At 42.9% G+C, this 21,774-nt stretch overlaps 1 protein-coding gene across 8 annotated transcripts in view; it reads right to left on the reverse strand.

Moving 5' to 3' along the window:
• KAT6B (lysine acetyltransferase 6B) overlaps positions 1–21,498 on the reverse strand; it is a 92,140-nt gene extending 70,642 nt beyond the window's left edge. For 3 of the 8 annotated variants that reach the window (XM_081191507.1, XM_081191505.1, XM_081191500.1), the window contains exons 1-2: positions 21,377–21,498; positions 10,872–11,785 (exon numbers count right to left, since the gene is read on the reverse strand). In XM_081191507.1, the coding sequence (XP_081047633.1) occupies positions 10,872–11,489 (618 nt within the window). In that variant the 5' untranslated portion in view covers positions 11,490–11,785; positions 21,377–21,498. Of the gene's footprint in view, positions 1–10,871; positions 11,786–15,291; positions 15,310–19,189; positions 19,331–20,651; positions 20,801–21,067; positions 21,102–21,376 lie in introns of those variants that run through there. The other 5 variants (XM_081191504.1, XM_081191502.1, XM_081191501.1 and 2 more) reach the window with 5 other exon arrangements.
• Positions 21,499–21,774: the final 276 nt, after the last annotated feature.

Genomic DNA, 21,774 nt, shown 5'->3' on the forward strand with positions numbered 1-21,774 from the left:
CTAAGTGAGTCCTGACAAGGCTCAAAATGCTTTGCCCTGCAGCCAACATAAACTTGATTTCAAAAGCACTGTACAGTAATTGGATTTAAGCAACAGAATTACTTAGAGAAACACATCGAGTGGTACAGTTTTTACAGTAACAGATTAGGCTAAAGAGCAGCATGAGATTCATTTACCTTCAAGTACCATAAATTAATATATTTAGCCCCTGTGATTGTAGTCTATAGGAACACACTTATCAATCTTGCAGGTCTACGAGTGACAAGTAATTGCCGAAACCAATTTATACAGGGTTTTAAAAGTTTTTTATTTTATTTTAAAGTTGTTAGACATGTTAACCTATAAGAAAGGTTCCAATATCCTTATCAGGACAATACATTTAGGCAAAACAAAATGTCACAAAATAGTAAAGATGCTGTTAAGTTTCCCACACCTTTCCCATCAGACTAGATAGGGGGGAAAGCAGAGGGGCCGAGGAGAAAAACAACAACAACCATGAAGCTCTGTTGCACTCTCTCTGAAGGAACAGATGGAATGTATGGGAGTTCTTATGGATGTCACTGGAGGTGTAAGTGTTCTCAGTTGCTAGGAGTACCTTTTACCAGCTTGGGCTACTAAGACAGCTATCACCATTCCTGGATCAGGAACGTTTAACAGCGGTTGTCCATGCACTTATAACCTCAACCTTACTGCAATGTGCTCTATTTGAGGTTACTGTTGAATTTGGTTCAGAGAATGCAGCTGAAGCAGAATGCAGCAGCTTCACTGCTTGTGGGGTCAAACAACCACCAGCATCTAATTCCTTCCTTGCGGGATTTGAACTGGCTGCCAATCTGCTACCAGGCCAAATTCAGGGTTTTGATATAAGGCCCTGTACAACTCAGGACCAGTTTACTTGAAATACCTTCATATAAGTCAGTAGGTCACTGCAGTCTGCGGAAGAGCATCTACTTCACATTTCAAAGATATAAGAAACCTATTCTATGGTAACTCAGAGCTTTCGGTATGACTGCCCTTGTTCTATGGAACAGTATTCCCGTCAATTTACGACAGGCGCCCAATATCTGCACTTTCTAGAAACAACTGAATACATTTCCTCCCAACAAGCTTTCTCAACTGGATGAATAGGTCTCTGCCATGGGTGTGTATTTTGAATTGTTTTTAAATCCACCTTGTTATTTTTGTGCTGTTTTTAACTAGTTTTAATTTTTATTATATTGCACACACCACCCTTGAGATATATATGCATGGAAGGTGAATGATAATAAACAATAAATAGATAATCTATCTTGGGTTTTATACATAGAAATCTGTATCCTTGGACAGTCATTAGCTAAAAGTGTTTTGCCAAGAGCAACAATATCCCTGCCAACTAGGATGAAAAGTACATCAATCCACACCACTGTACTGTTAAAGATTATGGCATTCACTTTACTAGTTAACTTAAGAAATAGGAAGAAATCCCCTTCCAGCACTTCCTAAAGATGAGAAGGATTTTTTTAAAAGCTGCTTTGATAATTGTTAAAAGGCAGGAAGAGTTCATAGGTGGAAGTGTTCATATGAAGATATTAAACTGCCTTCTCCATTGTTTCAGATAGACAGCCCTGTGCTAGACTTGCTATCTTCTCTGAAAGTGACTCTCTGGGGCCTCAGATATTTTTCCTAGCTCTGCTACCTTTCATTGGAAATGCCAAGAGCTGAATCAGGGATCTTGTTCATACAAAACATGCACTCCACCACTGAGCTGAAGTCCCTACAGACACTGATATCCAAATCAATCGAATTTGCTACTTTCCATGAAATTTCCTTTCTGCAAATTACTTGCATTCCAAGTATCTCTATGAGAAGAAAGTGTCCTATCAGGGTGGATAAAAAAAATGTGTTTTTTTTAAAGAAAAGTAAAAACAGATGCATATTTCAGTTATAAATACCTTCCCATAAAACTAACATGGTTTCAAAAGAATTCTGAATATATTAATTTACTAAAACTGAAATTGTTTCCTTATTTTAAAAAAGCTGCTTTTCTTTATATAGAAAAAGCTGTGGGGAAAGCATGCATGGTACAACAGTTGATGTCCACACTTTAGAGCTTAATGCTGGGGCCAGCGGCGAAGAAACCATGACAGTAAATCCAGGTAACGTCCTGCATCTCACAAGGATCATCCACTGAGCCCATGTGAATGATTTTTTTACTCCTAGTTTATTGCCAAACTACCTAAGCCCCTGCAATTGATGAAAGATAGCACACAGTGACTTTCATCTCATGAAGAAGGTTTATTAAATTTGTATATTATTTCCCACTTAAAAGCCCCAAAGCAATTTTGGAGCAAGTAAAAAAATAAAATAAAATTTAACAAGTATTATTTATGGACAGTGTGTGACACCTTTTAGAGCCCAACCTTATGCAAATTTCCTCAGCAATAACTTCCACTTTATTCAGTGGGACTTGTTTCTAATCACCCAAGGCCTTTCTTTGTGTGCCTCCTCCTTGAGAGGTCTGCAGGGTGGCAACACAAGAGCGGGTCTCCGCAAGGAGATTAATTAAAGGTGCACATGGAATGGAATCTTAAGACTTTTATAAGCAAGACATGATTCTACAGTACAAAAGGCATGAGAGCTGTAAGATTAAACGTTCTGAAATATACATTTCGGTTAGAAATCAATGGGTTGGATCCAGACACACGTGTAGGTCCAGTTAAATCAGTGGGACTAACTCAAGACCCATTCATCTGAACAAGTCTGAGTATGACTAAGTCTGGATCCAACCCAATATGTTTTAATTTGAATGCATGCTGGCTCAGGAAAATTGGAAAACTGATTTATACTGCCTTGTTTTAAATCAAAGCACCCTGATTCCTGCAAAATGTTTGCACCACAAAACACTAATATCAGTGCTTCAGTGTACATAACTGACGGCAAAGTCCAAACATAGATCTTTTTTAAAAGCACATAAAGAACAATTTGTCGGAGCTGAGAGGGAATACTTAGATCTTCTAATTTCCAGGATATGTTTAATCTGATCTCCAACATTTTGCATCAGGAACCTGTCACCTGTATGGCAGGGCAGGGGTGGAGCACCTTTGGTCCTCCAGATGTTGCTCCCAACAACTCCAGCAATCATGGCTAATGGCCAGAGATTATGGGAGTTTTAGTTCAGCAATATCTGGAGGGCCAAAGATTCCCCACCTCTGCTATATGGCACAGAGAGTCAGAATACAGCAAAGTGCCAGTTCATCCTGTTTGCAAAGACTCCACAGAATTTGCAACCAGCACAGGCAAGCACATGCAAGCTCTCATGACTGCCAATAAGTCCCAACTGCAATGTGTTGGCCCAAGCTTCTGCAAAGTCCTGCAGAGCAGACACTATTATTCTCTGATCTGGGGAGGGGGAGGCTTGGCAAACAATTAAAGGAGCTTTTAAGACACTGTGTTCTCACTCTCACATACATTTCTGGCACAGCCAACTCTCCAGTATTTGGCGGGCGGGGCGGGGGGGGGAGAAGAGCAAATGCTTATTGCATGCCCAGACTTGATTCAGCCAGTCCTGGCATCTTTTTGCCTAGCTTAAGACATCTGCTGCACCATTCCTAGAAGTATTGATGGCTCACGCCAACAGCTTTGTGGACAGCTGGCAAAAGTACCAGGGGAGTGGGACTGGCAACTAAAGTTGCTGACAAGCTCTGTCTGCCCTTGATTATTCTGCTTCAAGGTACTTGGGGGGAGGGGGAGAGGTTAAAATAATAATTTTACAAGGTAAAGGTTCACAAGTCTGCTTAGGTGGCAATCTGTCACACCCTTAGCCCTCGTAGGCTCCAAAAAAACAAATGAGAACATACCTTGAGTAAATGCACTCATGTGTAATGGATGAGCAATCAGTACTTGGATGTGGCTATGAAACATCTTTACCTAGTCCTTTTTTAAAAAAAAACACCTTAGTGTGCGATAAAAGACACATTTGTTCAGTTTCACTTGAAAGGAAAGAAGCAGCAAGTCACCAAATAAATCTTAGTCAATCTGAAAGCTGATGGGGGCTTTTAGGAAGCACATCCATTTGTAAGCTCCTGCACCCCACAATGGCCCGGGTTTATGTTTTTACACCATCTGAATAACTATGAAGGCTTTCTTTTCAGGCATGCCAGCTTTATTACAAAACCTGACAGGTTGATTTCCTCAAGTCCGGAATATGCAGGCTTCATAAAGAATACAGAAGTTGGAAATGCTACTTTATTGTTCAGCACTCATAAGACTAAAGTGTGGTTCTTCCAGACCTCAAGAATGCATACCATACAACAATACATAACACACTAGTATTGAATTCTTCATTTTCATCTGATATGTACTGCACTCTTTTGCAGAGTTAGTTCTAAATAGTAGCACTGGTTCTGTTCAATATGAGGAGTCAAATATATACAGAAAAACAGACAGTCCAGCTGGAACCAATAAATTGCAAAATCAGAGAACTTCAGCAGCATAAAGCCACATAAATAAGGGAAAGGTCAGCCTTCCATCTTTCTATTAAAAAACAATTACTTTGGATAAAGACATTCAGTATACTTGGCTTGCAAATTCTTTTGAGGAAGAGCTATCTATCATTCAGCCAAATATAGGACCCTGCAAATCATTTTTACTAATCATACACAGTAGTGTTAAAAGGAGTTTTAGTTTGTGTACGGCTGAATACCTGGCACCAGCCTGGACACTCTTTAGCATAATCATTGCATACAAAGGGGGGAGGATGTTGGGTGAGAGACCCTAGAGCAGCTGTTCGGTGCCTGAGCTGAGGACCTCAATGAATGACAAAAGGTTACCTTAATTCAATGAGATAATCAGCACACATCCACCCACTATGAAGAGAGTTTCTACCATCTGCAAAGCGACAGGCCTAACTGCTTCTAAAACAATTGGAAGCATGCTGACATGCCCTCATGTCAGCATACATTTGTCTCTTAGCAACAGCTTTTTTAAAAGGCTGAACTCTGCAGAAATTTTAAGAAGCATCCTTAGCCAATGACTTGGTAAGCGGCTTTGATTACTCCCGTTTGCTGAACAGATGCCCAGTCTCACTGCTAAAAACTACACAGAGCAAACTTTTATACTTAAAAAGAGACAAGGGAAACACTATAGCTGTGTCATCTACCCTTTGTACACAATGACCTTATCAACATAAGAATTCCCAAGGCAAAATTCTCTTTAAAAATTAGTAATGAATAAAATGATTTATTTAAGTCTTGTAAGTCAGCTTAACATAATAAGCTTCACATTAAACATAAGAAGCTCCCACCTCCACCATTTTTCTTTAATTTTATTATCTGAAACATTTCAAAAACCTTTCAAAAATGTTTCCTCCTCCAGTACTTTTCAAGTAAAAATAATCGGGTTAAGTCTATCTTTGTATTATTACCTCTAAAAATGCTCTTGCTATTCAAAAATGATGGAAGTAAGACAGTCAGAATTCCTGTATGTACTCTAAACAAATTCCAACTTACCACAGGTTAAATATAAATATCATTCAATCATGACAACCATAAACCAGAAGTTAAATAAGGTTAGACATCCGTATTTCATTGTCTACGGTCTAAATTACCTGTGCTTATAGTTTATAAAAGCTGCTGCACCAGAGATCAGAATCTGGATCACAGTGTTGAGAGAGGATGGTAAAGCTGTGGACAAGATTCCCCCCCCCCAAAAAAAAATAATATCTGCTGTTTGGCACAGAATGAATAACTTGCAGGGTTTAAGTTTTTAAAACTTGTTTGAAGTCTTCACCTTCGTGGCTAATAACTACTGGTGCTGGGATTTGTTTCAGGGATGCTACAAAAGCCCTGATCAACTCCAGCTGCAGCTACTTTCATAAAAATAAATTTGAAAGCTGCAACTCAACATGGAGTATGGCCCTAAATGATAGCTTTACTTCTTATGAAAAAGCCACGAAGTTATATCTATTGGGCTTATATCTATTTGGTCGCAGGTAATAAGTCATGCCAGACAAAACTCATTGATATTTTTGAGAAGAGTTACAAACTTGGTGGGTCAGGGGAATGCTGTGGATGTAGTATATCTTTTGATGAAGTCCCCCATGATATTCTACCGGAGAAGCTGGTAAAATGTGGATCGGGTGAGAAAACTGTTAGGTGGATTTGTAGTTAGTTGACTGACAGAACCTAAATAGTGTTCACTAAGAGTTCCTTGTCATCCTGGAAAAAAGTAACAAGTGGGGTGCCACAAGGTTCTGTCCTGGGCCCATTGTGGTTCAACATTTTTATAAATGATGGATGAAGGAATTTAGGGGATGCTCATCAAATCTGCAGATGACGCCAAACTGGGAGGGGTAGCCAATGCCACTGAAAACAGAATTGGGATTCAATATGACCTTAATAGATTGGAGAACTGGGGCAAAACTAATTTCAATAGGGACAAAGAAAGTTCTACATTTAGGAAGAACCAGCTGCACAAATGTAAGATGGGGGTCACCTAGCTTGCTAGTAGTACATGTGAAAAGGATCTAGGAGTCTTAGTAGACCACAAGCTTAATACAGTGGTGCCTCGGGTTAAGAACGTAATTCGTTCTGGAGGACTGTTCTTAACCTGAAACTGTTCTTAACCTAAAGCACCACTTTAGCTACTGGGGCCTCCTGCTGCCGCTGCTGCACGATTTCTGTTCTCATCCTGAAGCAAAGTTCTTAACCCGAGGTAATATGGTTTAGCGGAGTCTGTAACCTGAAGCATTATGTAACCCGAGGTACCACTGTATGAGTCAACAGTGTGATGCAGCAAAAAAAACCTAATACTATTTTAGGCTGTATCAACAGAAGTATAGTGTCTAGATCACAGACCACACCTGAAGTACTGTGTCCAGTTCTGGGCACAATTTAAGAAGGAGATTGACAAGCTGGGACGTGTGCACATAATAAAGGGTCTGGAAACCAAGCTGCATGAGGAACAGTTGAGGGAACTGGGTATGTTTGGCATGGTAAAGAGCAGACTGAGAGGAGATAGAATAGCCAACACCAAATAGGGCTGTTACATGAAGGATGGAGCAAATTTGTTTTCTCCTGCTCTGGAGGCTAGAACCTGAAGTAATGAAGTTACAAGAAAGGAGATTCCGACCAAACATCCGTTAGAATTTTCTGACAGTAAGAGCTGTTCAACAGCGGAGCAGATTTACATAAGAGGTAGTGGGCTTTCATCCCTTGATGGTTTTAAAGCAAGGAGTTAGATGGTCATCTGTCATGCATGATCTAGCTGGGATTCCTACATTGGCAGGATCCCTACCGCAGGCAGTTGGACTAGATGACCCTTGGATCCCTTCCAATTCTACAATTCTGTGATTCTATGAACTCTAGAAAGAAGAATGATCATTTACTGTAAGGTAAAAAAGGTTCATGGCTTTATGAAGTGCTTTTGAGTTAACATGGAAAAATTACACAATAAAATTGGAATGTGTGCAAAGCGATATTCACTTAAGTCCATACCATCCATTAATATATAAAATTATATGCTGTGCTCTGGCAGCTGCAAAAGTTGGCTTTAAGTCACGTTCCTGCATAACACGTGTGTATAACATGTAAGTGCAAGCAGTATAAATATGCCAAACCACACTATTTCATCTGCTAGCTAAATTCTACATGCTCTTAAAGCAGTATAGCTAAGGTGTGAAAAGAAAGTAGGTATGGGATATTTCATTTCTTCCTTGGGACTTCAAGAATGTCCACATACATTTTACATTCTGACATGGGAGTCAGTGTCATCATAACTGCTCAAGGGAACATAGCACTTCCCATTACTGTTGCAGCCACTTCCTCTGTAGGATTTTGAACTGTACCCTCTCTGAACAATATTTACATGTGGACACCCTGAGCATAATATTGCTTTGTTAAAAAAGAAAAGAAACTGACAGATGTGTGTACACACACACACACACACACATGGGGGGAAGGTGAACTAATGGAAGTGCAAAACTACAATACACAGACTACCACTAAAATACACTATATGCAAATTTGTATTTTTAAAACTCCTGAATCCAACATTCTTTGCAAAAATCCCAGCAACCAGCAGGAATCACACAGTCCAACCAAAATTGCAAGTGGTCCTCCATTTATCCACTCTTGTATTAAATGAACTGGCAAGAATAAAACTTAAGTTAAAGTAAGAAGCCTCGTAGTACTACAAGACACATATTGTGGATTTTCAGTAAAAAAGTGTTTCCTTGCCAAATATAACAATACATAGAAAGTGTGTGAAATGATCATGTTTTTACCATATTGGGCTTCAATATTAAACAGTGAAATTTGTTTTTATATTTTCTAACTTGGCTTTATAAAAGATGGGCTTGGATTTAAGCTCATACTACATTCCACCTTATCATAGATTGTTTTGTAAAGCAAAGGGAACCTCAAGGTGCCATTTGTGGTAGAGGGAGCTTTTGGTCAGTAAGTTAAAAGCCTGCCTGGGTATAAACTAGTTATGCTATTCTTTGGTTCCTGGCTATGGTCCACCAAGGATGCCTGCCAAACACGTAGAGCACAATCAACTAGTGAGACAGAGCTAATCCTAGGGTAGGGGTGGGGAACTGAATCCGGCTGGCCAGATCCTTAACCCGCCCCCTCCCCCCACTTGGCTGATGGCACCTGTCAATCACCTGATGTCAATATTACATTAGCTAATTGACACTGACAGTAAGTCCTGCTTGCAAAGGAACCATCACAAGTTCACCCTAAGGTCCCAATTGTTCCTTAACCAGTCACCCGCCCCACACCTGATGTTATATATGATTAGGCCAGCAACTACTGTCAACTCCTAGTAGGGAGGTATCTTAACCCTTCTGCCACAGCTCCAACCCAGACATTGCCATTCTGGAGTTTCGATTCCCGGCAGACAGAAAAACATATAGGCATAAGAACTGTGCATGTTTCTCCTTCCAAATGCCAAAAGAAGAGATAATTCTAAGGTTCCTTGGCTTCCACTACAGCAAGGGGAAGGGAACCCAATTAGGGCCTGCCCTAACCTAACCAGGCCTGCCAGGCCTCTGCATGTGCTTGTAAGGCTGCTTTGGCTAAGTCATGCCCACAGGCCCTACACCTAAGCATATATGACATCAGGTGTGGGGCAAGTAGATAGGTAAAAGGTAAAGGACACCTGGACGGTTAAGTCCAGTCAAAGGCGATTATGGGATTGCGGCGCTCATCTCGCTTTCAGGCTGAGGGAGCTGGCGTTTGTCCACAGACAGCTTTCCTGGTCATGTGGCCAGCATGACTAAACCACTTCTGGTGCAACGGAACACCATGACAGAAACCAGAGTGCACGGAAACGCCATTTACCTTCCCTGCTGCACTTATTTATCTGTTTGCACTGGCGTGCTTTCCAACTGTTAGGTTGACAGGAGCTGGGACAGAGCAATGGGAGCTCACCCCATCATGCAGATTCAAACCGCCAACCTTCTGATTGGCAAACCCAAGTGGCTCAGTGGTTGAGACCGCAGTGCCACCCACATCCCCAGCAGGTAGATATGCTGGTCTAAAGGGACTTGCATGACACTAGGTAGGCCTCGATAATCAGCTAATTGTGGGAGTTGCAAAGTGTCACACACAGAGCTATGTGAGCCCCAATAATCAGCTGGTCATCATGTCACCTAACATTGTGACAGATTCTGTTGAACCTTTTCTGCAGGGGGTGGGGAAGAAAAGGATCCAGTCCACCAGCTAGATCCACTTCCTCATCCCTAAAGTACAAACATATTTTGTTAGGGGAATGATATCACGAGTGCGCACATAGCTTTTGGATACTGTTTTAAACTGTATGTGTGCTCATCCTTCCATGTGGCTTCCCAAGCAGAAAAGATTGGATCTATCTCCACTGAAGGTTAGCAGCAAGTGAGACCCAACAAACATGCAGTTCTGGACTAACCATAGCGGCTCCAGAAAGGTACAGGAGAGTTAGTTTGGTGGTACCACTCAGTACCTTCATGTAAGTACCATTCATAAAAGTGAGTGCAACCTACAATAAAATGAGTCCAATAGCCCTGCTGATTTTAAGGGTTACACCAAAGTGATAAATATTTATCCTGACAAGAACTAGAGTCATAATCCAATGGATGACAATACCTGGAAATTTACTGTAGGAAGGGACCATGGGGAGATACCTAAAGGGAATCTATTATTGCATCTTTTGTAACACTGCTGCTTTCCTCTAATGTATACTTTAATATCACAGAGAGAAACCATCAGCATTAAAGGATTCAGTATTCCATTAGATTCCTCAGCTGGAATGAAGTTTAACATAACAAACAGAAATGGGTGCTCTAGAACAGACAGAAAATGAGAATATAGGAAGAATCTTCAAGGTGTCAAAAGCTATAAAAGGGTTATTTCCTCTTACACTTCTTAAGATACACGCACAAATTCCAAAATCCTTGCCCATCACACCACATCCCTCAGTGCAAGCAGCAATGACATCACATAAGTAGCAGCAATTTCTGCACAATTAAGAATTAAATTTCAATCACTGACGAACCCATAGTTTATCTACAAAGCTACACATTTTTTAATGAGGTGGGGTGATTACACATGTAGAAGACTATGGTTCTTCAGATTTCCAAACTTTATACATTTGCTTCAATTGGCACAAATCTTGAAGAGCAGCAGAGCCCAATAGCTCTCCGAGACACTTATTTTCTCAAATAGGACTACTGCCCACCTAAAAGTAATAAAAAAATCTTAAACATTAAGGAAAACCTCTCTAAATGAGGCAATCAAGCTTACTAATAATATAAAAGTGACACTTCCTCAAATATAAGCAACACATATTAATAATGTTTCCTGTGAAACCCCCAAATGAACATGCCTGCATTGATATAATCTTTTCACACTTACCTGGTCTTTTTCATGAGGCAAAAGACTGACAGGTGGGAGAGACATTGGAAAAGAACTGTACTTAGATGTTCCTTTGCCTTCCAGGCTACCATAGTTCACCCTATACTGAGGTCCTTCTTTCAATAATCTCCCATTATTTACAGCGCGTTTGGCCCCCAATCGTAATCTCCGTTGAAACACAGGGTTGTTGAAAATACCTGCAAGATCATGTTGACTTCTCAGGTATTTTTCTATGTTTCTGAGTGATGAGCCATTTGGTTCCTGGAGCCCTTCAATTCCTCTGCGCAGAAGTTTATTCCAATCCACATTCCGAAGCTCATTACAAGCTCCCCTAGATCCTTTAGCAGGCTTAGAAAGTTCACCCAGTTTAACAGATGAGAAACGCCCAGGATTATCTGGGTCCTTGTAGGAAGCAAGGCCTTTGTTGGTAACTTTGAGAATAGAACCATCTTGGACACTTAGCTCCAGCTGTTCTGAAACAGTCTTCTTATCTAATCCATGGGATGCGCACACAGCATGACAAATTCTCTCTTCAGATGGCCTCTGTTTTTGCCTTTTAACTTTTTGTATAGCTTCAAGAATCCACTCCGTGTAAAGTGGGTTGGCAAGTTTTACCATGGTTGACCAGTAATTTCTCGAGAGCAAGTGTTACCCATAGAGTTCCTCTCTAATCTTATTAGTGAGCATTCCAATAAGTATTCAACACAGGAAGACCTCTTCATGCACTGTAACACCAACTCAAGAATCCATCCTTAGGATATCATAAAAAAAGAGATGATGCAAATGTTTCTTTAAAATCCTTAACCAACATGAAAAGTTGGAATTGTTCTGCTATACCAGATGGAATACATCTCTGCAATTTGATGGACTTTTCTTTCTTGGCAATTCAAGTATCTCCGAGTCTTCACAAAAGCCTAAAGTGATTTTAAAAAGATGCATGTAGTTAGTCTCTTTAAAACAAAAGTCCAACGCTCAACAAGAATGCAGATGTATACAATTTTATTTTTAAAATTCCACCTCTACAGGTCATGCATAGCCAAGACGTTGAAGCTACTAACTAAAATTTGTGAAGGCATGCTGCCGGGAACAGGCATGCTACCCAGGCATGCTACACATTCCTCCCTTAAATTTACACTCCAGACCTGGTATCAAGAAGCAGTTGAAAATCCATTAGACGATAGATAGATCTTCTAACTTACCGAGCTAAAATAGTGTGTGCTTGTCTGCAAAGAGTATCTACTTTCCCAAGAAACCAGTCAGAATCATGTTTTCTCAAAAGGAAATCCCACTAGGTTTTATACACACTTACTCTCAGGTCCCATTAGATTTGCATCCTTCATGCAATTTGTAAATCCTAGGCTGCATACTTACGCATACTGACTCACATTGCCGGCACCAACACTGATCTTGGATTCTACAAAAACTCCAGAGGCAAAGTCTACCACTCTGATTCAGCTTGTAAACAACAAGGCATTACTGCAAAGCACTCTTCCTTATCTCATCAGAACATGGACCATAATTTCTACAGCAACATTTTCAACATCAACACTAATGATGCTGAATGTCAACTTCTCTTCCGTTGTCCAGGTTGAAATCTATTCACGTCCATCAACCTAGCATGACAATTTTCAAGTTTTATACCTTCTGAGAACCCTTTCCACATCAATTTACCTTTGGGGTAACCCTTGAGTCTTGCTGAGGAGTCTGGGGAATGTTCTGAGATTTCATACTCAATTTACGTGGGGCACAGAAAGGCCCAGGAGACCTGGCAATTGTTCCCAACTCTCCCCTATCTAGACATATTGACGAAATAGTGGTTGTTAAACAAGCTGTCTTTCAGTAAATCTTGTCCGCCATTACTGATCTTCTACAGTGGTACCTCTGGTTATGTACTTAATTCGTTCCAGAGGTCTGTTCTTAACCTGAAACTGTTCTTGACCTGAAGCACCACTTTAGCTAATAGGAACTCCCGCTGCTGCCGCGCCGCCACCACACAATTTCTGTTCTCAGCCAGAAGTAAAGTTCTTAACCCGAGGTACTATTTCTGGGTTAGCGGAGACTGTAATCTGAAGTGTATGTAACCTGAAGCATATGTAACCCAAGATACCACTGTAATTGAGAAACTCCATAACCTTTCAATGAACCCCTGAGTTATCCGAAACATATGTAGAAAACCTCAGCTACGGTCCACAATGTTGTCAGTCTAAGGTAAAGGTAAGGTAAAGGACCCCAGGACAGTTAAGTCAAAGGCGACCATGGGGTGCAGTGCTCATCTCACTTCAGGCCGAGGGAGCCACAGACAGCGTTCCGGGTCATGTGACCACCATGACTAAACCACTTCTGGCACAACAGGACACCATGACGAGTGCCACAGCCCACAGAAATGTTGTTTACCTTCCCACCAGAGTGGTGCGTATTTATCTACTCACACTGGTATGCTTTCGAACTGCAAGGTTGGCAGGAACTGAGACAGAGCAACAGGAGCTCACCCCATCGAACCACCGACCTTCCGACTGGCAAGCCCAAGGGGGTCAGTGGTTTACACCAGAGTGTCACCCGCTCCACCATGTTGCCAGTCTACATGTACCCACACTTGAAATCCTCAACCAAATGGACTAGCAACTATGGAAAGAAGCCAAGAACTCTGCTGGTAACTAGGTCTCTGAATTCAGCTAGGATAGACATTTCACCTTCCTCTGCAACACAGCTAACAGAATATGCAAATTCTACCCAAGACAAGTTCAGTTTTAATTATAGAACCTTGCTGCTCTAGTCAATTAGAGAATCAATTTTATAAATAAGTTTCAGTTTTGAGGCAATTTAAACTCTGTGAGAAGTCTGAGCAATAAAAAAAAATGCCCTCCATAACTCCCGCAGTGCAATCTAAACACAATTACTCAGAAGTAAGTTATATTGAGTTCAATCAGACTTACTCCATAATAAGTGTACTTAAGAGTAAACTGCTAATCAAAAACAGCAAGTCTGATAGTATTACAGCTGGGGCAAGAGAGATAAAAAAGTTATCCATCCACTGAAGGCAACCATAGCTGTAAAGTCATTTGTAAGTTTATATTACTGCACTACTTTCACATAAACAGCATCACTGTTGCCAATAAATTCCTCAATACATATAGTAGGGTCTTTGCAGTGCAGTCAGAGTACTGATTCAGGTTACAACACACAGTGATGGACTCTATGAAGTCAATAAATTTGTGTTGACCCATCATCATTACACATTGGGGTCACTGGACCACATGAAATGAGATCTACTGAAGCAGTGTGGGGTTTTTTGGAGGGGGCCGGATGAATAGCGCCATTTTTTTCTCCGTTGGCACCACTGCAATTGCTCCCTTTTGTAAGAACCTGACAATAAGCAAGCATGCTTGTTACAAATTATTATAAGGCAGTAAGAATTCTCACTCTCAACATCAGGGAGACTTTTCAGAGGTAAAAGCATCTATAGATTAAATCCAGGTTAAGTCACACATTATAGGTACAGCAGTTGATGGCAGGCACCTAAAGGTGTAGAGTAGGTCATTCTACATAGCTTTTATTTTGCAATTCATAAACTCACACTCGAAAAACATATAAAAATAATTTTCTAAGGCTAATTGCCGTATTTTTCACCCTATAGGACGCACTTTTTCCCCTCCAAAAATGAAGGGGAAATGTGTGTGCGTCCTATGGGGCGAATGCAGGCTTTCGCTGAAGCCTGGAGAGCGAGAGGGGTCGGTGCGTACCGACCCCTCACGCTCTCCAGGCTTCGCACACCTCTCCGCAAGCAGCGGGAGCCCAGCGCTGGGCTCCCGCTGCTTGCGGAGAGTTGCCTGCATGCTGAAGCCTGCGCGCGCTGAGCTCAGCGCGTCCAGGCTTCGCGGACCTCTCCGCAAGCAGCGGGAGCGCTCCCACAGCTTGCGGAGAGTTGCCTGTTTGGGGGCTGGGGTCGGGGGAAGCTCGAGCTTCCCCCGCCCCAGCCCCGCGCCTGGGGGGGAAATAATTTTTTCCCCTTTATTTCCCCCCCAAAAAACTAGGTGCGCCTTATGGGACGGTGCGTCTTATAGGGCGAAAAATACGGTAGTTATAATAATAATAATAATTTATTATTTATACCCCGCCCATCTGGCTGGGTTTCCCCAGCCACTCTGGGCAGCTTCCAACAAAATATTAAAATACAATAGTCTATTAATCATTAAAAGCTTCCCTAAACAGGGCTGCCTTCAGTTACACCAGTCGCTCATGGGACTCATCTTTTCTAACTCTTGAAAATCAAAATTGAAGTGGTTAAAGGTGATAGTAAACATCTGCAGAATTGAGTGGTGGCTTTCATATGTGAATGAACCACTACAAAGACTCCCATCCAAGCAACTCCAAGACAAGGCTTTTCAATGGAGTTAGTTCACTTCAAGGTGTAGTTTAGTACCTCTGGCTGGGAGGTGTGTGAACACACAGCAGGAGAGCAAATAGGAACACACATCAGTCAACCAGAGAGGGAGTTTTGATGTGCATGGACTCCAATTCTCAAAAATCCTTTCCTCCTGAAAGTGGAACATAGGGAGGATATCATGCTTCCATGTGCAACGCTCTCAGGACACAGTGAGAGTATTGGGAAAACCTCTACTGTATGTTGGAGACCTCTAACGAGAAGAGTGACCAGCTGGTTAGAAACTGTAGCTGCCTTTATTCTTTACTTACATGAAGGGGCATCAAATGATTTTTAAGGAGGCTGTGGGGCCCCATGCCCCCACCCCTTGACAACACTTGCAATTCTCTGGGTCCTACTTCTGCCACCAAGGCATTAGCATGGATACCTGAGGCAGGGAAACCGACGGGCATTCATTCGTGCATTAGCAGGCAGGTTCAGGGGAGCCTATACACCCCATTAATCACACCGTGACCTTTCACATAAGTAGCCTGTGAAATGGAGTCATGGCTGAAGCATCGGGTGATTCATTTCACATGCGGGTGAGCTAAAACAGAATTCCCATGCCACTTCACATGTTCCAACCAAGGAAAGATTTGCTCTGCAGGAATTCTCTCTCACACACACACTGTTACAGTGGTGCCTCGCAAGACGGAAATAATCCGTTCCGCGAGTCTCTTCGTCTAGCGGTTTTTTCGTCTTGCGAAGCAACCCTATTAGCGGCTTAGCGCTATTAGCGGTTTAGCGGCTATTAAAGGCTTAGCGGCTTAAAGGCTATTAGCGGCTAAAAGGCTTAGAAAAACGGGGGGGGGGAGCGAATACAAATCAGAACACTCGCAAGACGTTTTCATCTTGCGAAGCAAGCCCATAGGGAAATTCGTCTTGCGAAGCAGCTCAAAAACGGAAAACCCTTTCGTCTAGCGGGTTTTCCGTCTTGCGAGGCATTCATCTTGCGGGGCACCACTGTATTAGCTTTACAGGGAAAAGCTCCCATCCTGCCAATGGAAGCTTTTTTTTCTAGGACTGACAGGAAGATCTTTGTCAGAACTGAGGCTGGAGAAGGAAAGGGTTAAACTCTTCCCTCTCCTGTGCCGCAATCCTAACAAAAACCATCCCGGAACCTATTTTACATATATCCTATCACAAGGCACTTCCAGACTGCAACTATTTTCGGGTGGGAATCAGTAAGACATCAGCTACTTCAGGTTGCACAATTAACGCTGATCTGATGCTCTTGTGCTACAAGCATGCTTCCCAGCTCAAAGGACTTTTAGCGATAAGGAAAGTGACAAGATAAATCCAGTGAAAAGTGTGGGATGACAACTGTTTGGCATGCCATCTACCTTCCCCATAAATAAATCATGCTCGATAAATAGACATTGTCTAACCTCTCCACAAACTTTCTGCAAACAGATCAGGATGAATGCTCAATTTTTTATGTTAACACCAACACCCAATGGTTTAATAACAGTGTTAACACCCAAGTTATCTTTACTTTCAACCTACATTTTTAATGATTTTAAAACCCAAGTGTTTAATTGGATAAGCAATTATATATAATAATATATACAGAAACTTCAAGTAACTGACACTGCAAAACACTTAATGAAATTCTTCAAATGTGTCCAATGGCGTAATGTTTCAATAAAGAAACAATATAGATGAAAATATAAGAAGGAATAACATGGCAAGTGTAGTAAGAACTTGCGGGGGTATCATAAAAAGAAAGCCTTGAATAGGTTTTTAATCCATGATCTATGTCTTATTGGATAACCTGTGAATTCACAACTTGGCACAGGTTTTTGGGGGGTTGGGTTGATAAAATACTTGGTAGAAAAATCTCTGAATGAGAGCTGAGGGAAAAATTATATCAAGAACCAAAATTATCTCTTTGTGTACACATAAGAGAAAACCATTATAAATTATTCTACCAATGGTACATGACTCCACGGACCAAATACATGCAGTGGAGAGTGCTTGGAGGCATGGAGCCTAAAAGCCAGATGTGAAGCATTTGGGTGGAGTTGCCAATCAATTAAAATATGTTTTATTTGGGGGGGGGATTGTATCAGTCATGACATCTCATAGTCCTAATAATATCATTAGGGATTTGTCTGTATAAACAGGTAAAGCACTAGGACTTAATAAAGAATTTAATAGCTGTGACTCTTCTGGTTTTGTAGAAATGGAAAAACAGGTCACCGCCAACAGTGAAAGAATGGCTGGTAAACAAACAAACAAAAATGGAGGGCAGGAGTACTGTATAAACTTACAGAATTATCAATATTGAATTATACCAAACAATACAGATTTTTTAAAATAAATAAATAAATGGAATTCTCTAATTGAATTCATGGAGATTATTTACAATATAAATATTGTAAATCAGCATTTTCTAATTTCTGGATGTTTACAATATTGACATTTACAGTCGTGCTTAGAAAAATAGATAGTCACACACACACACACATATATATGGCATATTTTTGTTACATCCTTGCAATCATCGTAGGTTCTAAATTAAGTTATGAATAATAACGACCATACACCTGCTATGTTTTGATGGGAGCCAATGAGGGAAGAGAGCAGGGCTTGCCATGTAATCTCAGACAAGTCTCTTTAGGGATGCTTCAAGCCCTCTTGCTGAACTTTCAGCTTTCATTTTTCTAAAATTAAAACCCCCAGAGCCCTCCTTCTCCACATCCCAATTCCTAACCTCCTCCTCCAAGCGCCATTTACGGGGCTACCGACTGACAAACTGGCTTCACTCATATACCACTTTCCACGCCAAAGTGTGGCCAAAGTGGCTTGCGAATGAAACATCCCGCACCTCACAATCCTACACAAGTGAAAAATGCAAAATAGCAAAATGCAGAGCATGTCAGTCAATGTAAACAACAAACAAACAAAGGCCAAGTTCGACAATATTTTCAGAATCTTGAAACATCCCTCCAAAAAAAGGCATTTATGCCAGCGAACGTGCCACCAAATCAACCATCATTTGGCCCCAAAAGGTAAGCATTAGAGTAAATACGGTAAATACGTTAATTTGTATATGCAGAAGACATTTAAAATATATTTAAGGAACCGCAGAAAGAGGGGGAAGGAAGTGAAGTTTGGAAATTTAAAGTTGATTGTAAAATTAGTGAAAAGTATAAATCTGAAAAGTATAAATATTTTTTAAAATAAATAAATAAAGCAAATATGGTATATACAGAATCGGGATCGTCGACCCTAATAATGATATACTGTATACCTTTCTCTTTTGACATCCTTGTTCAACTAAACTCTTCTTTTTTAAAAAAAAATAAGGGGGGGGGAGCACAAGGATTGAGTCCAATATTACCACAAAATCAAAAACCCCACACGAGTCAAGGCAAAATATGGCTAGTGAGTTGAAGAAAAGAGCGTTTTAATAATGATGATGATGGTGATAACAATAATAATAATAATATGGTTGATATTCACTTTATATTCAGCCCAATTAGTTAACTTCAGTCTCTTACAATGATATATGCCTTTCCCTTTTGACGTCCTTGTTCTATTAAACTCTTATTTATTAAAAAAGGGAGGGGGAAGCACAAGGTAAGCAATTCCATATTGAGTCCACTATCACCGCAAAAACAAAAACAAAAAACCCACACGAGTCAAGGCAAAAGTATGGCTGGCAAGCCGAAGAAAAACGCACTTTAATTAATTAAAATAAATAACAACAACAACAATAATAAGGTGGTTGACATGCACTTCATAGGCAGCCCAATTAGTTAACTTTCAGACGCCTCCCCTGCTTGTTTCCTCCTTTGGGTCCCCCGCCCGCCTTCTCTCCCTCAGGCGTCCCGGCGGATCCTCCCCTCAGCCCCGCGGGGCGAAGGCCGGCCGCCTCACTCCCGCCACTCACCTCACCGGCGGCGGGCGGCCCTCGCGACCCGCCCCCGCGGCTTGAGAAGCGGCCCACGAGGGAGGAGCCACGGCCGGGAGCTGCCGCAGCTGCGCCCCCTGCTGCCGGCGCCCTCGACAGCGAGCTTCCCTCCGCGCCGCCGCTCTCGCCTTTTCAAGCCGCCGCCATTTTGTCTCGCAATCAACGCGGCGCATCCCTACCTTGCCGTCCCCCGCCTCCTCCTCCCCCTCCTCGAGAGGGCTGGGGTAAGCCCCGCCTCACCAGGGGTAAGCAGCCGCCTTCATTGGCGACGCAGCCCTGTCCATCAGCTCCGCCTTACTTACTCCCCCCCCACCCTCACGCCTTTCTCCGACGCGTCCGCAGCGATTGGAGAGCGCGCGACGTCAATCACGCCTCTTAAGGGAGCGGGTGGGAACGCACTTCTGTGGCAAGGGCTCCGCGGAGCGCCGCCTTGTCCTCGGTTCTCATTGGAGAATGGTTACGAATGGGAAGGTGGAAGAGGAAACGAGACGGCACAGATAGGCTGCTTATAGGCCGCCGCGGCTGTCCATCAAGCTGCTTCTCCTCCACCGCCCCCCCCCCGCTGAAGTTTAAAGTGGCAGAGGCGCCCTATCGCGGTAAGGGAGGGCGAGAAGAACGCTTAAGCGTGCCTGGAGCGGACGGGCGCGCGACACACACTAATAAGCGCCCGCTTAAGTCTTTGAGTTTCACGCCACGTGCCGCCGGAGCCTTTTGCCATCCACCCGGTCGGGCGAGACTTAAAAAACAAACATGTCCTCATCGCGATTCGGAAACGCGCCTCCCCTTAAGGTGCCTGGCACCGGCAGCAGCAGCAACCCTTCGCACGACCGCGGCATAGCGGACAATTGATTCCCAGCTACACGACCATATGCAAGTCCACCGCCACCGATATACATGCATGCATGCATGCACACGCAAACCTCCCAGCTATATTGCAATGCACCCGGGACTCCCCCGAACCCGCCCATTTTCTGCAGAAAACAATCGCTGCCTAGAAAGACACACGGTGGGGGGGGATGCAACACGCACGCACACACCAGATTGCTTTCGGCAACCGCCCCGCCGCTCTCCCAGCCCAGCCTGCTGCTGCTGCCGCCGCGACTTCTCCGCCCTCGAAATGCAAAGGGCCACTACAATACAATCGCGCGGAGCCGGCAGAAGTGCCTGTAAACACGTGCACGGGCCTCTCCGGCTGGTAGAAAGCTTTGCAAAAGTCCCCGCACGGATCGTCAACAAACCCCTTCCCGCGGAGCTCGGAAAAGCAGAAAGGGGGGAGTGGGGGGGAGGACGAATAGACATTGTTGCAGGACGTTGCAACCTTGCCATGCAGCTCCCGAAAGCGATCCACCACCCATATATATATATATAAAACTCTATAACCTCCTTGCTGCAGGCTCTCTGCCCCCCGTCCCTCCCCAACCTTTGCAGCTTGCAAATCGACCTTTTTCCTTTTCTCTCTGCTCGGGGATGTTTCTGCAGAAGCGGTTCGGGCGGAATGCTGCCTCTGCTGCTGCCGCTGCTCCTCCAGAAAAGGCGATCGCGGCGGCGGCAGCTCCTCGCTGCCTTTTCCCTCCGAGCCAGGAGCACAACCACCCTCGCGAGCCCTTTCCCCCTCTCCGCCACCCCCTTTTTCCCCAAATAAACGGAGAAGCCAGAAGGAAATTGGGAAAGGGGTGGGGTGCGGGGGGCGAGAGAGACAGAGAGTGCGGGAGGAATCCCGATGTAGCGGATTTGGGATTTTTCTCCCCCATAATTTTTATTTATTTATTTATTTATTTGCAATCAAAGCTTTCCCTCCTTTCTTTTTTTGCGCCCCACCAAATCGCACGCATCGACATTACGAGGAAAAATTAATACCTTTTTGTCCCCTCCTCCTCCTCCTCTCGCCTTTGCGAAGCCTCTCTTCTTATTCTCCCCACCCCCACCCCCCAAAAGGGAGGGGAAATCACAGAGACGTGCGGAAACATAGATATATAGAAATATATTTACACCCCCCCCCAAAAAAAAGGTTGCAAGCAAACAATCAGGTCGTGGATTGGGATTTGGGGAGTGAGGTTTCAGTACATATTCAAACACAGGGACGCAGAATTAGGATTGTTCGTGCCCTCCCCGCTCCCGCAGCTCTGCCTCCCCCCTAAAAAAAAAATTATTAAAAAATCCTCAAACCTTTCTTGATGCTAAATGGCCGCAGATCGCAAGGACTGGTTCTAAAACACAGGACTTGATAACAGCTAATTGAAAGGTTAATCTACATAGGCTCTGACAGACGAGGTCCCTCCCCGTTTCTGTTTTTTTTTTTTTTTTAATCTGCTACTGGCAAGTGGGAAATTGAGCTTCTTAGGAACAGGGGGGGTCGATGGAGGGTTTGCTTCTGAGCCCCACCACCACGCCAGCCGGGTTCACACGTTAGGTGGCTAGATGAACCTGGAATTGTTATTTTGATTGAGGCGACGTTTTAAATGCCCCCAGCCTAGTCTTAATGCACAGTTTACTCAGAAGTGAGCCCCTCGGATTTTATGGAGGCTTGCAGCATAGCCTACTCAGAAGTAAATCCCCAGTGTGTT

The sequence above is a fragment of the Podarcis bocagei genome, assembly GCF_964188305.1.
Source record: "Podarcis bocagei genome assembly, chromosome: 4".
Classification (NCBI taxonomy): domain Eukaryota; kingdom Metazoa; phylum Chordata; class Lepidosauria; order Squamata; family Lacertidae; genus Podarcis; species Podarcis bocagei.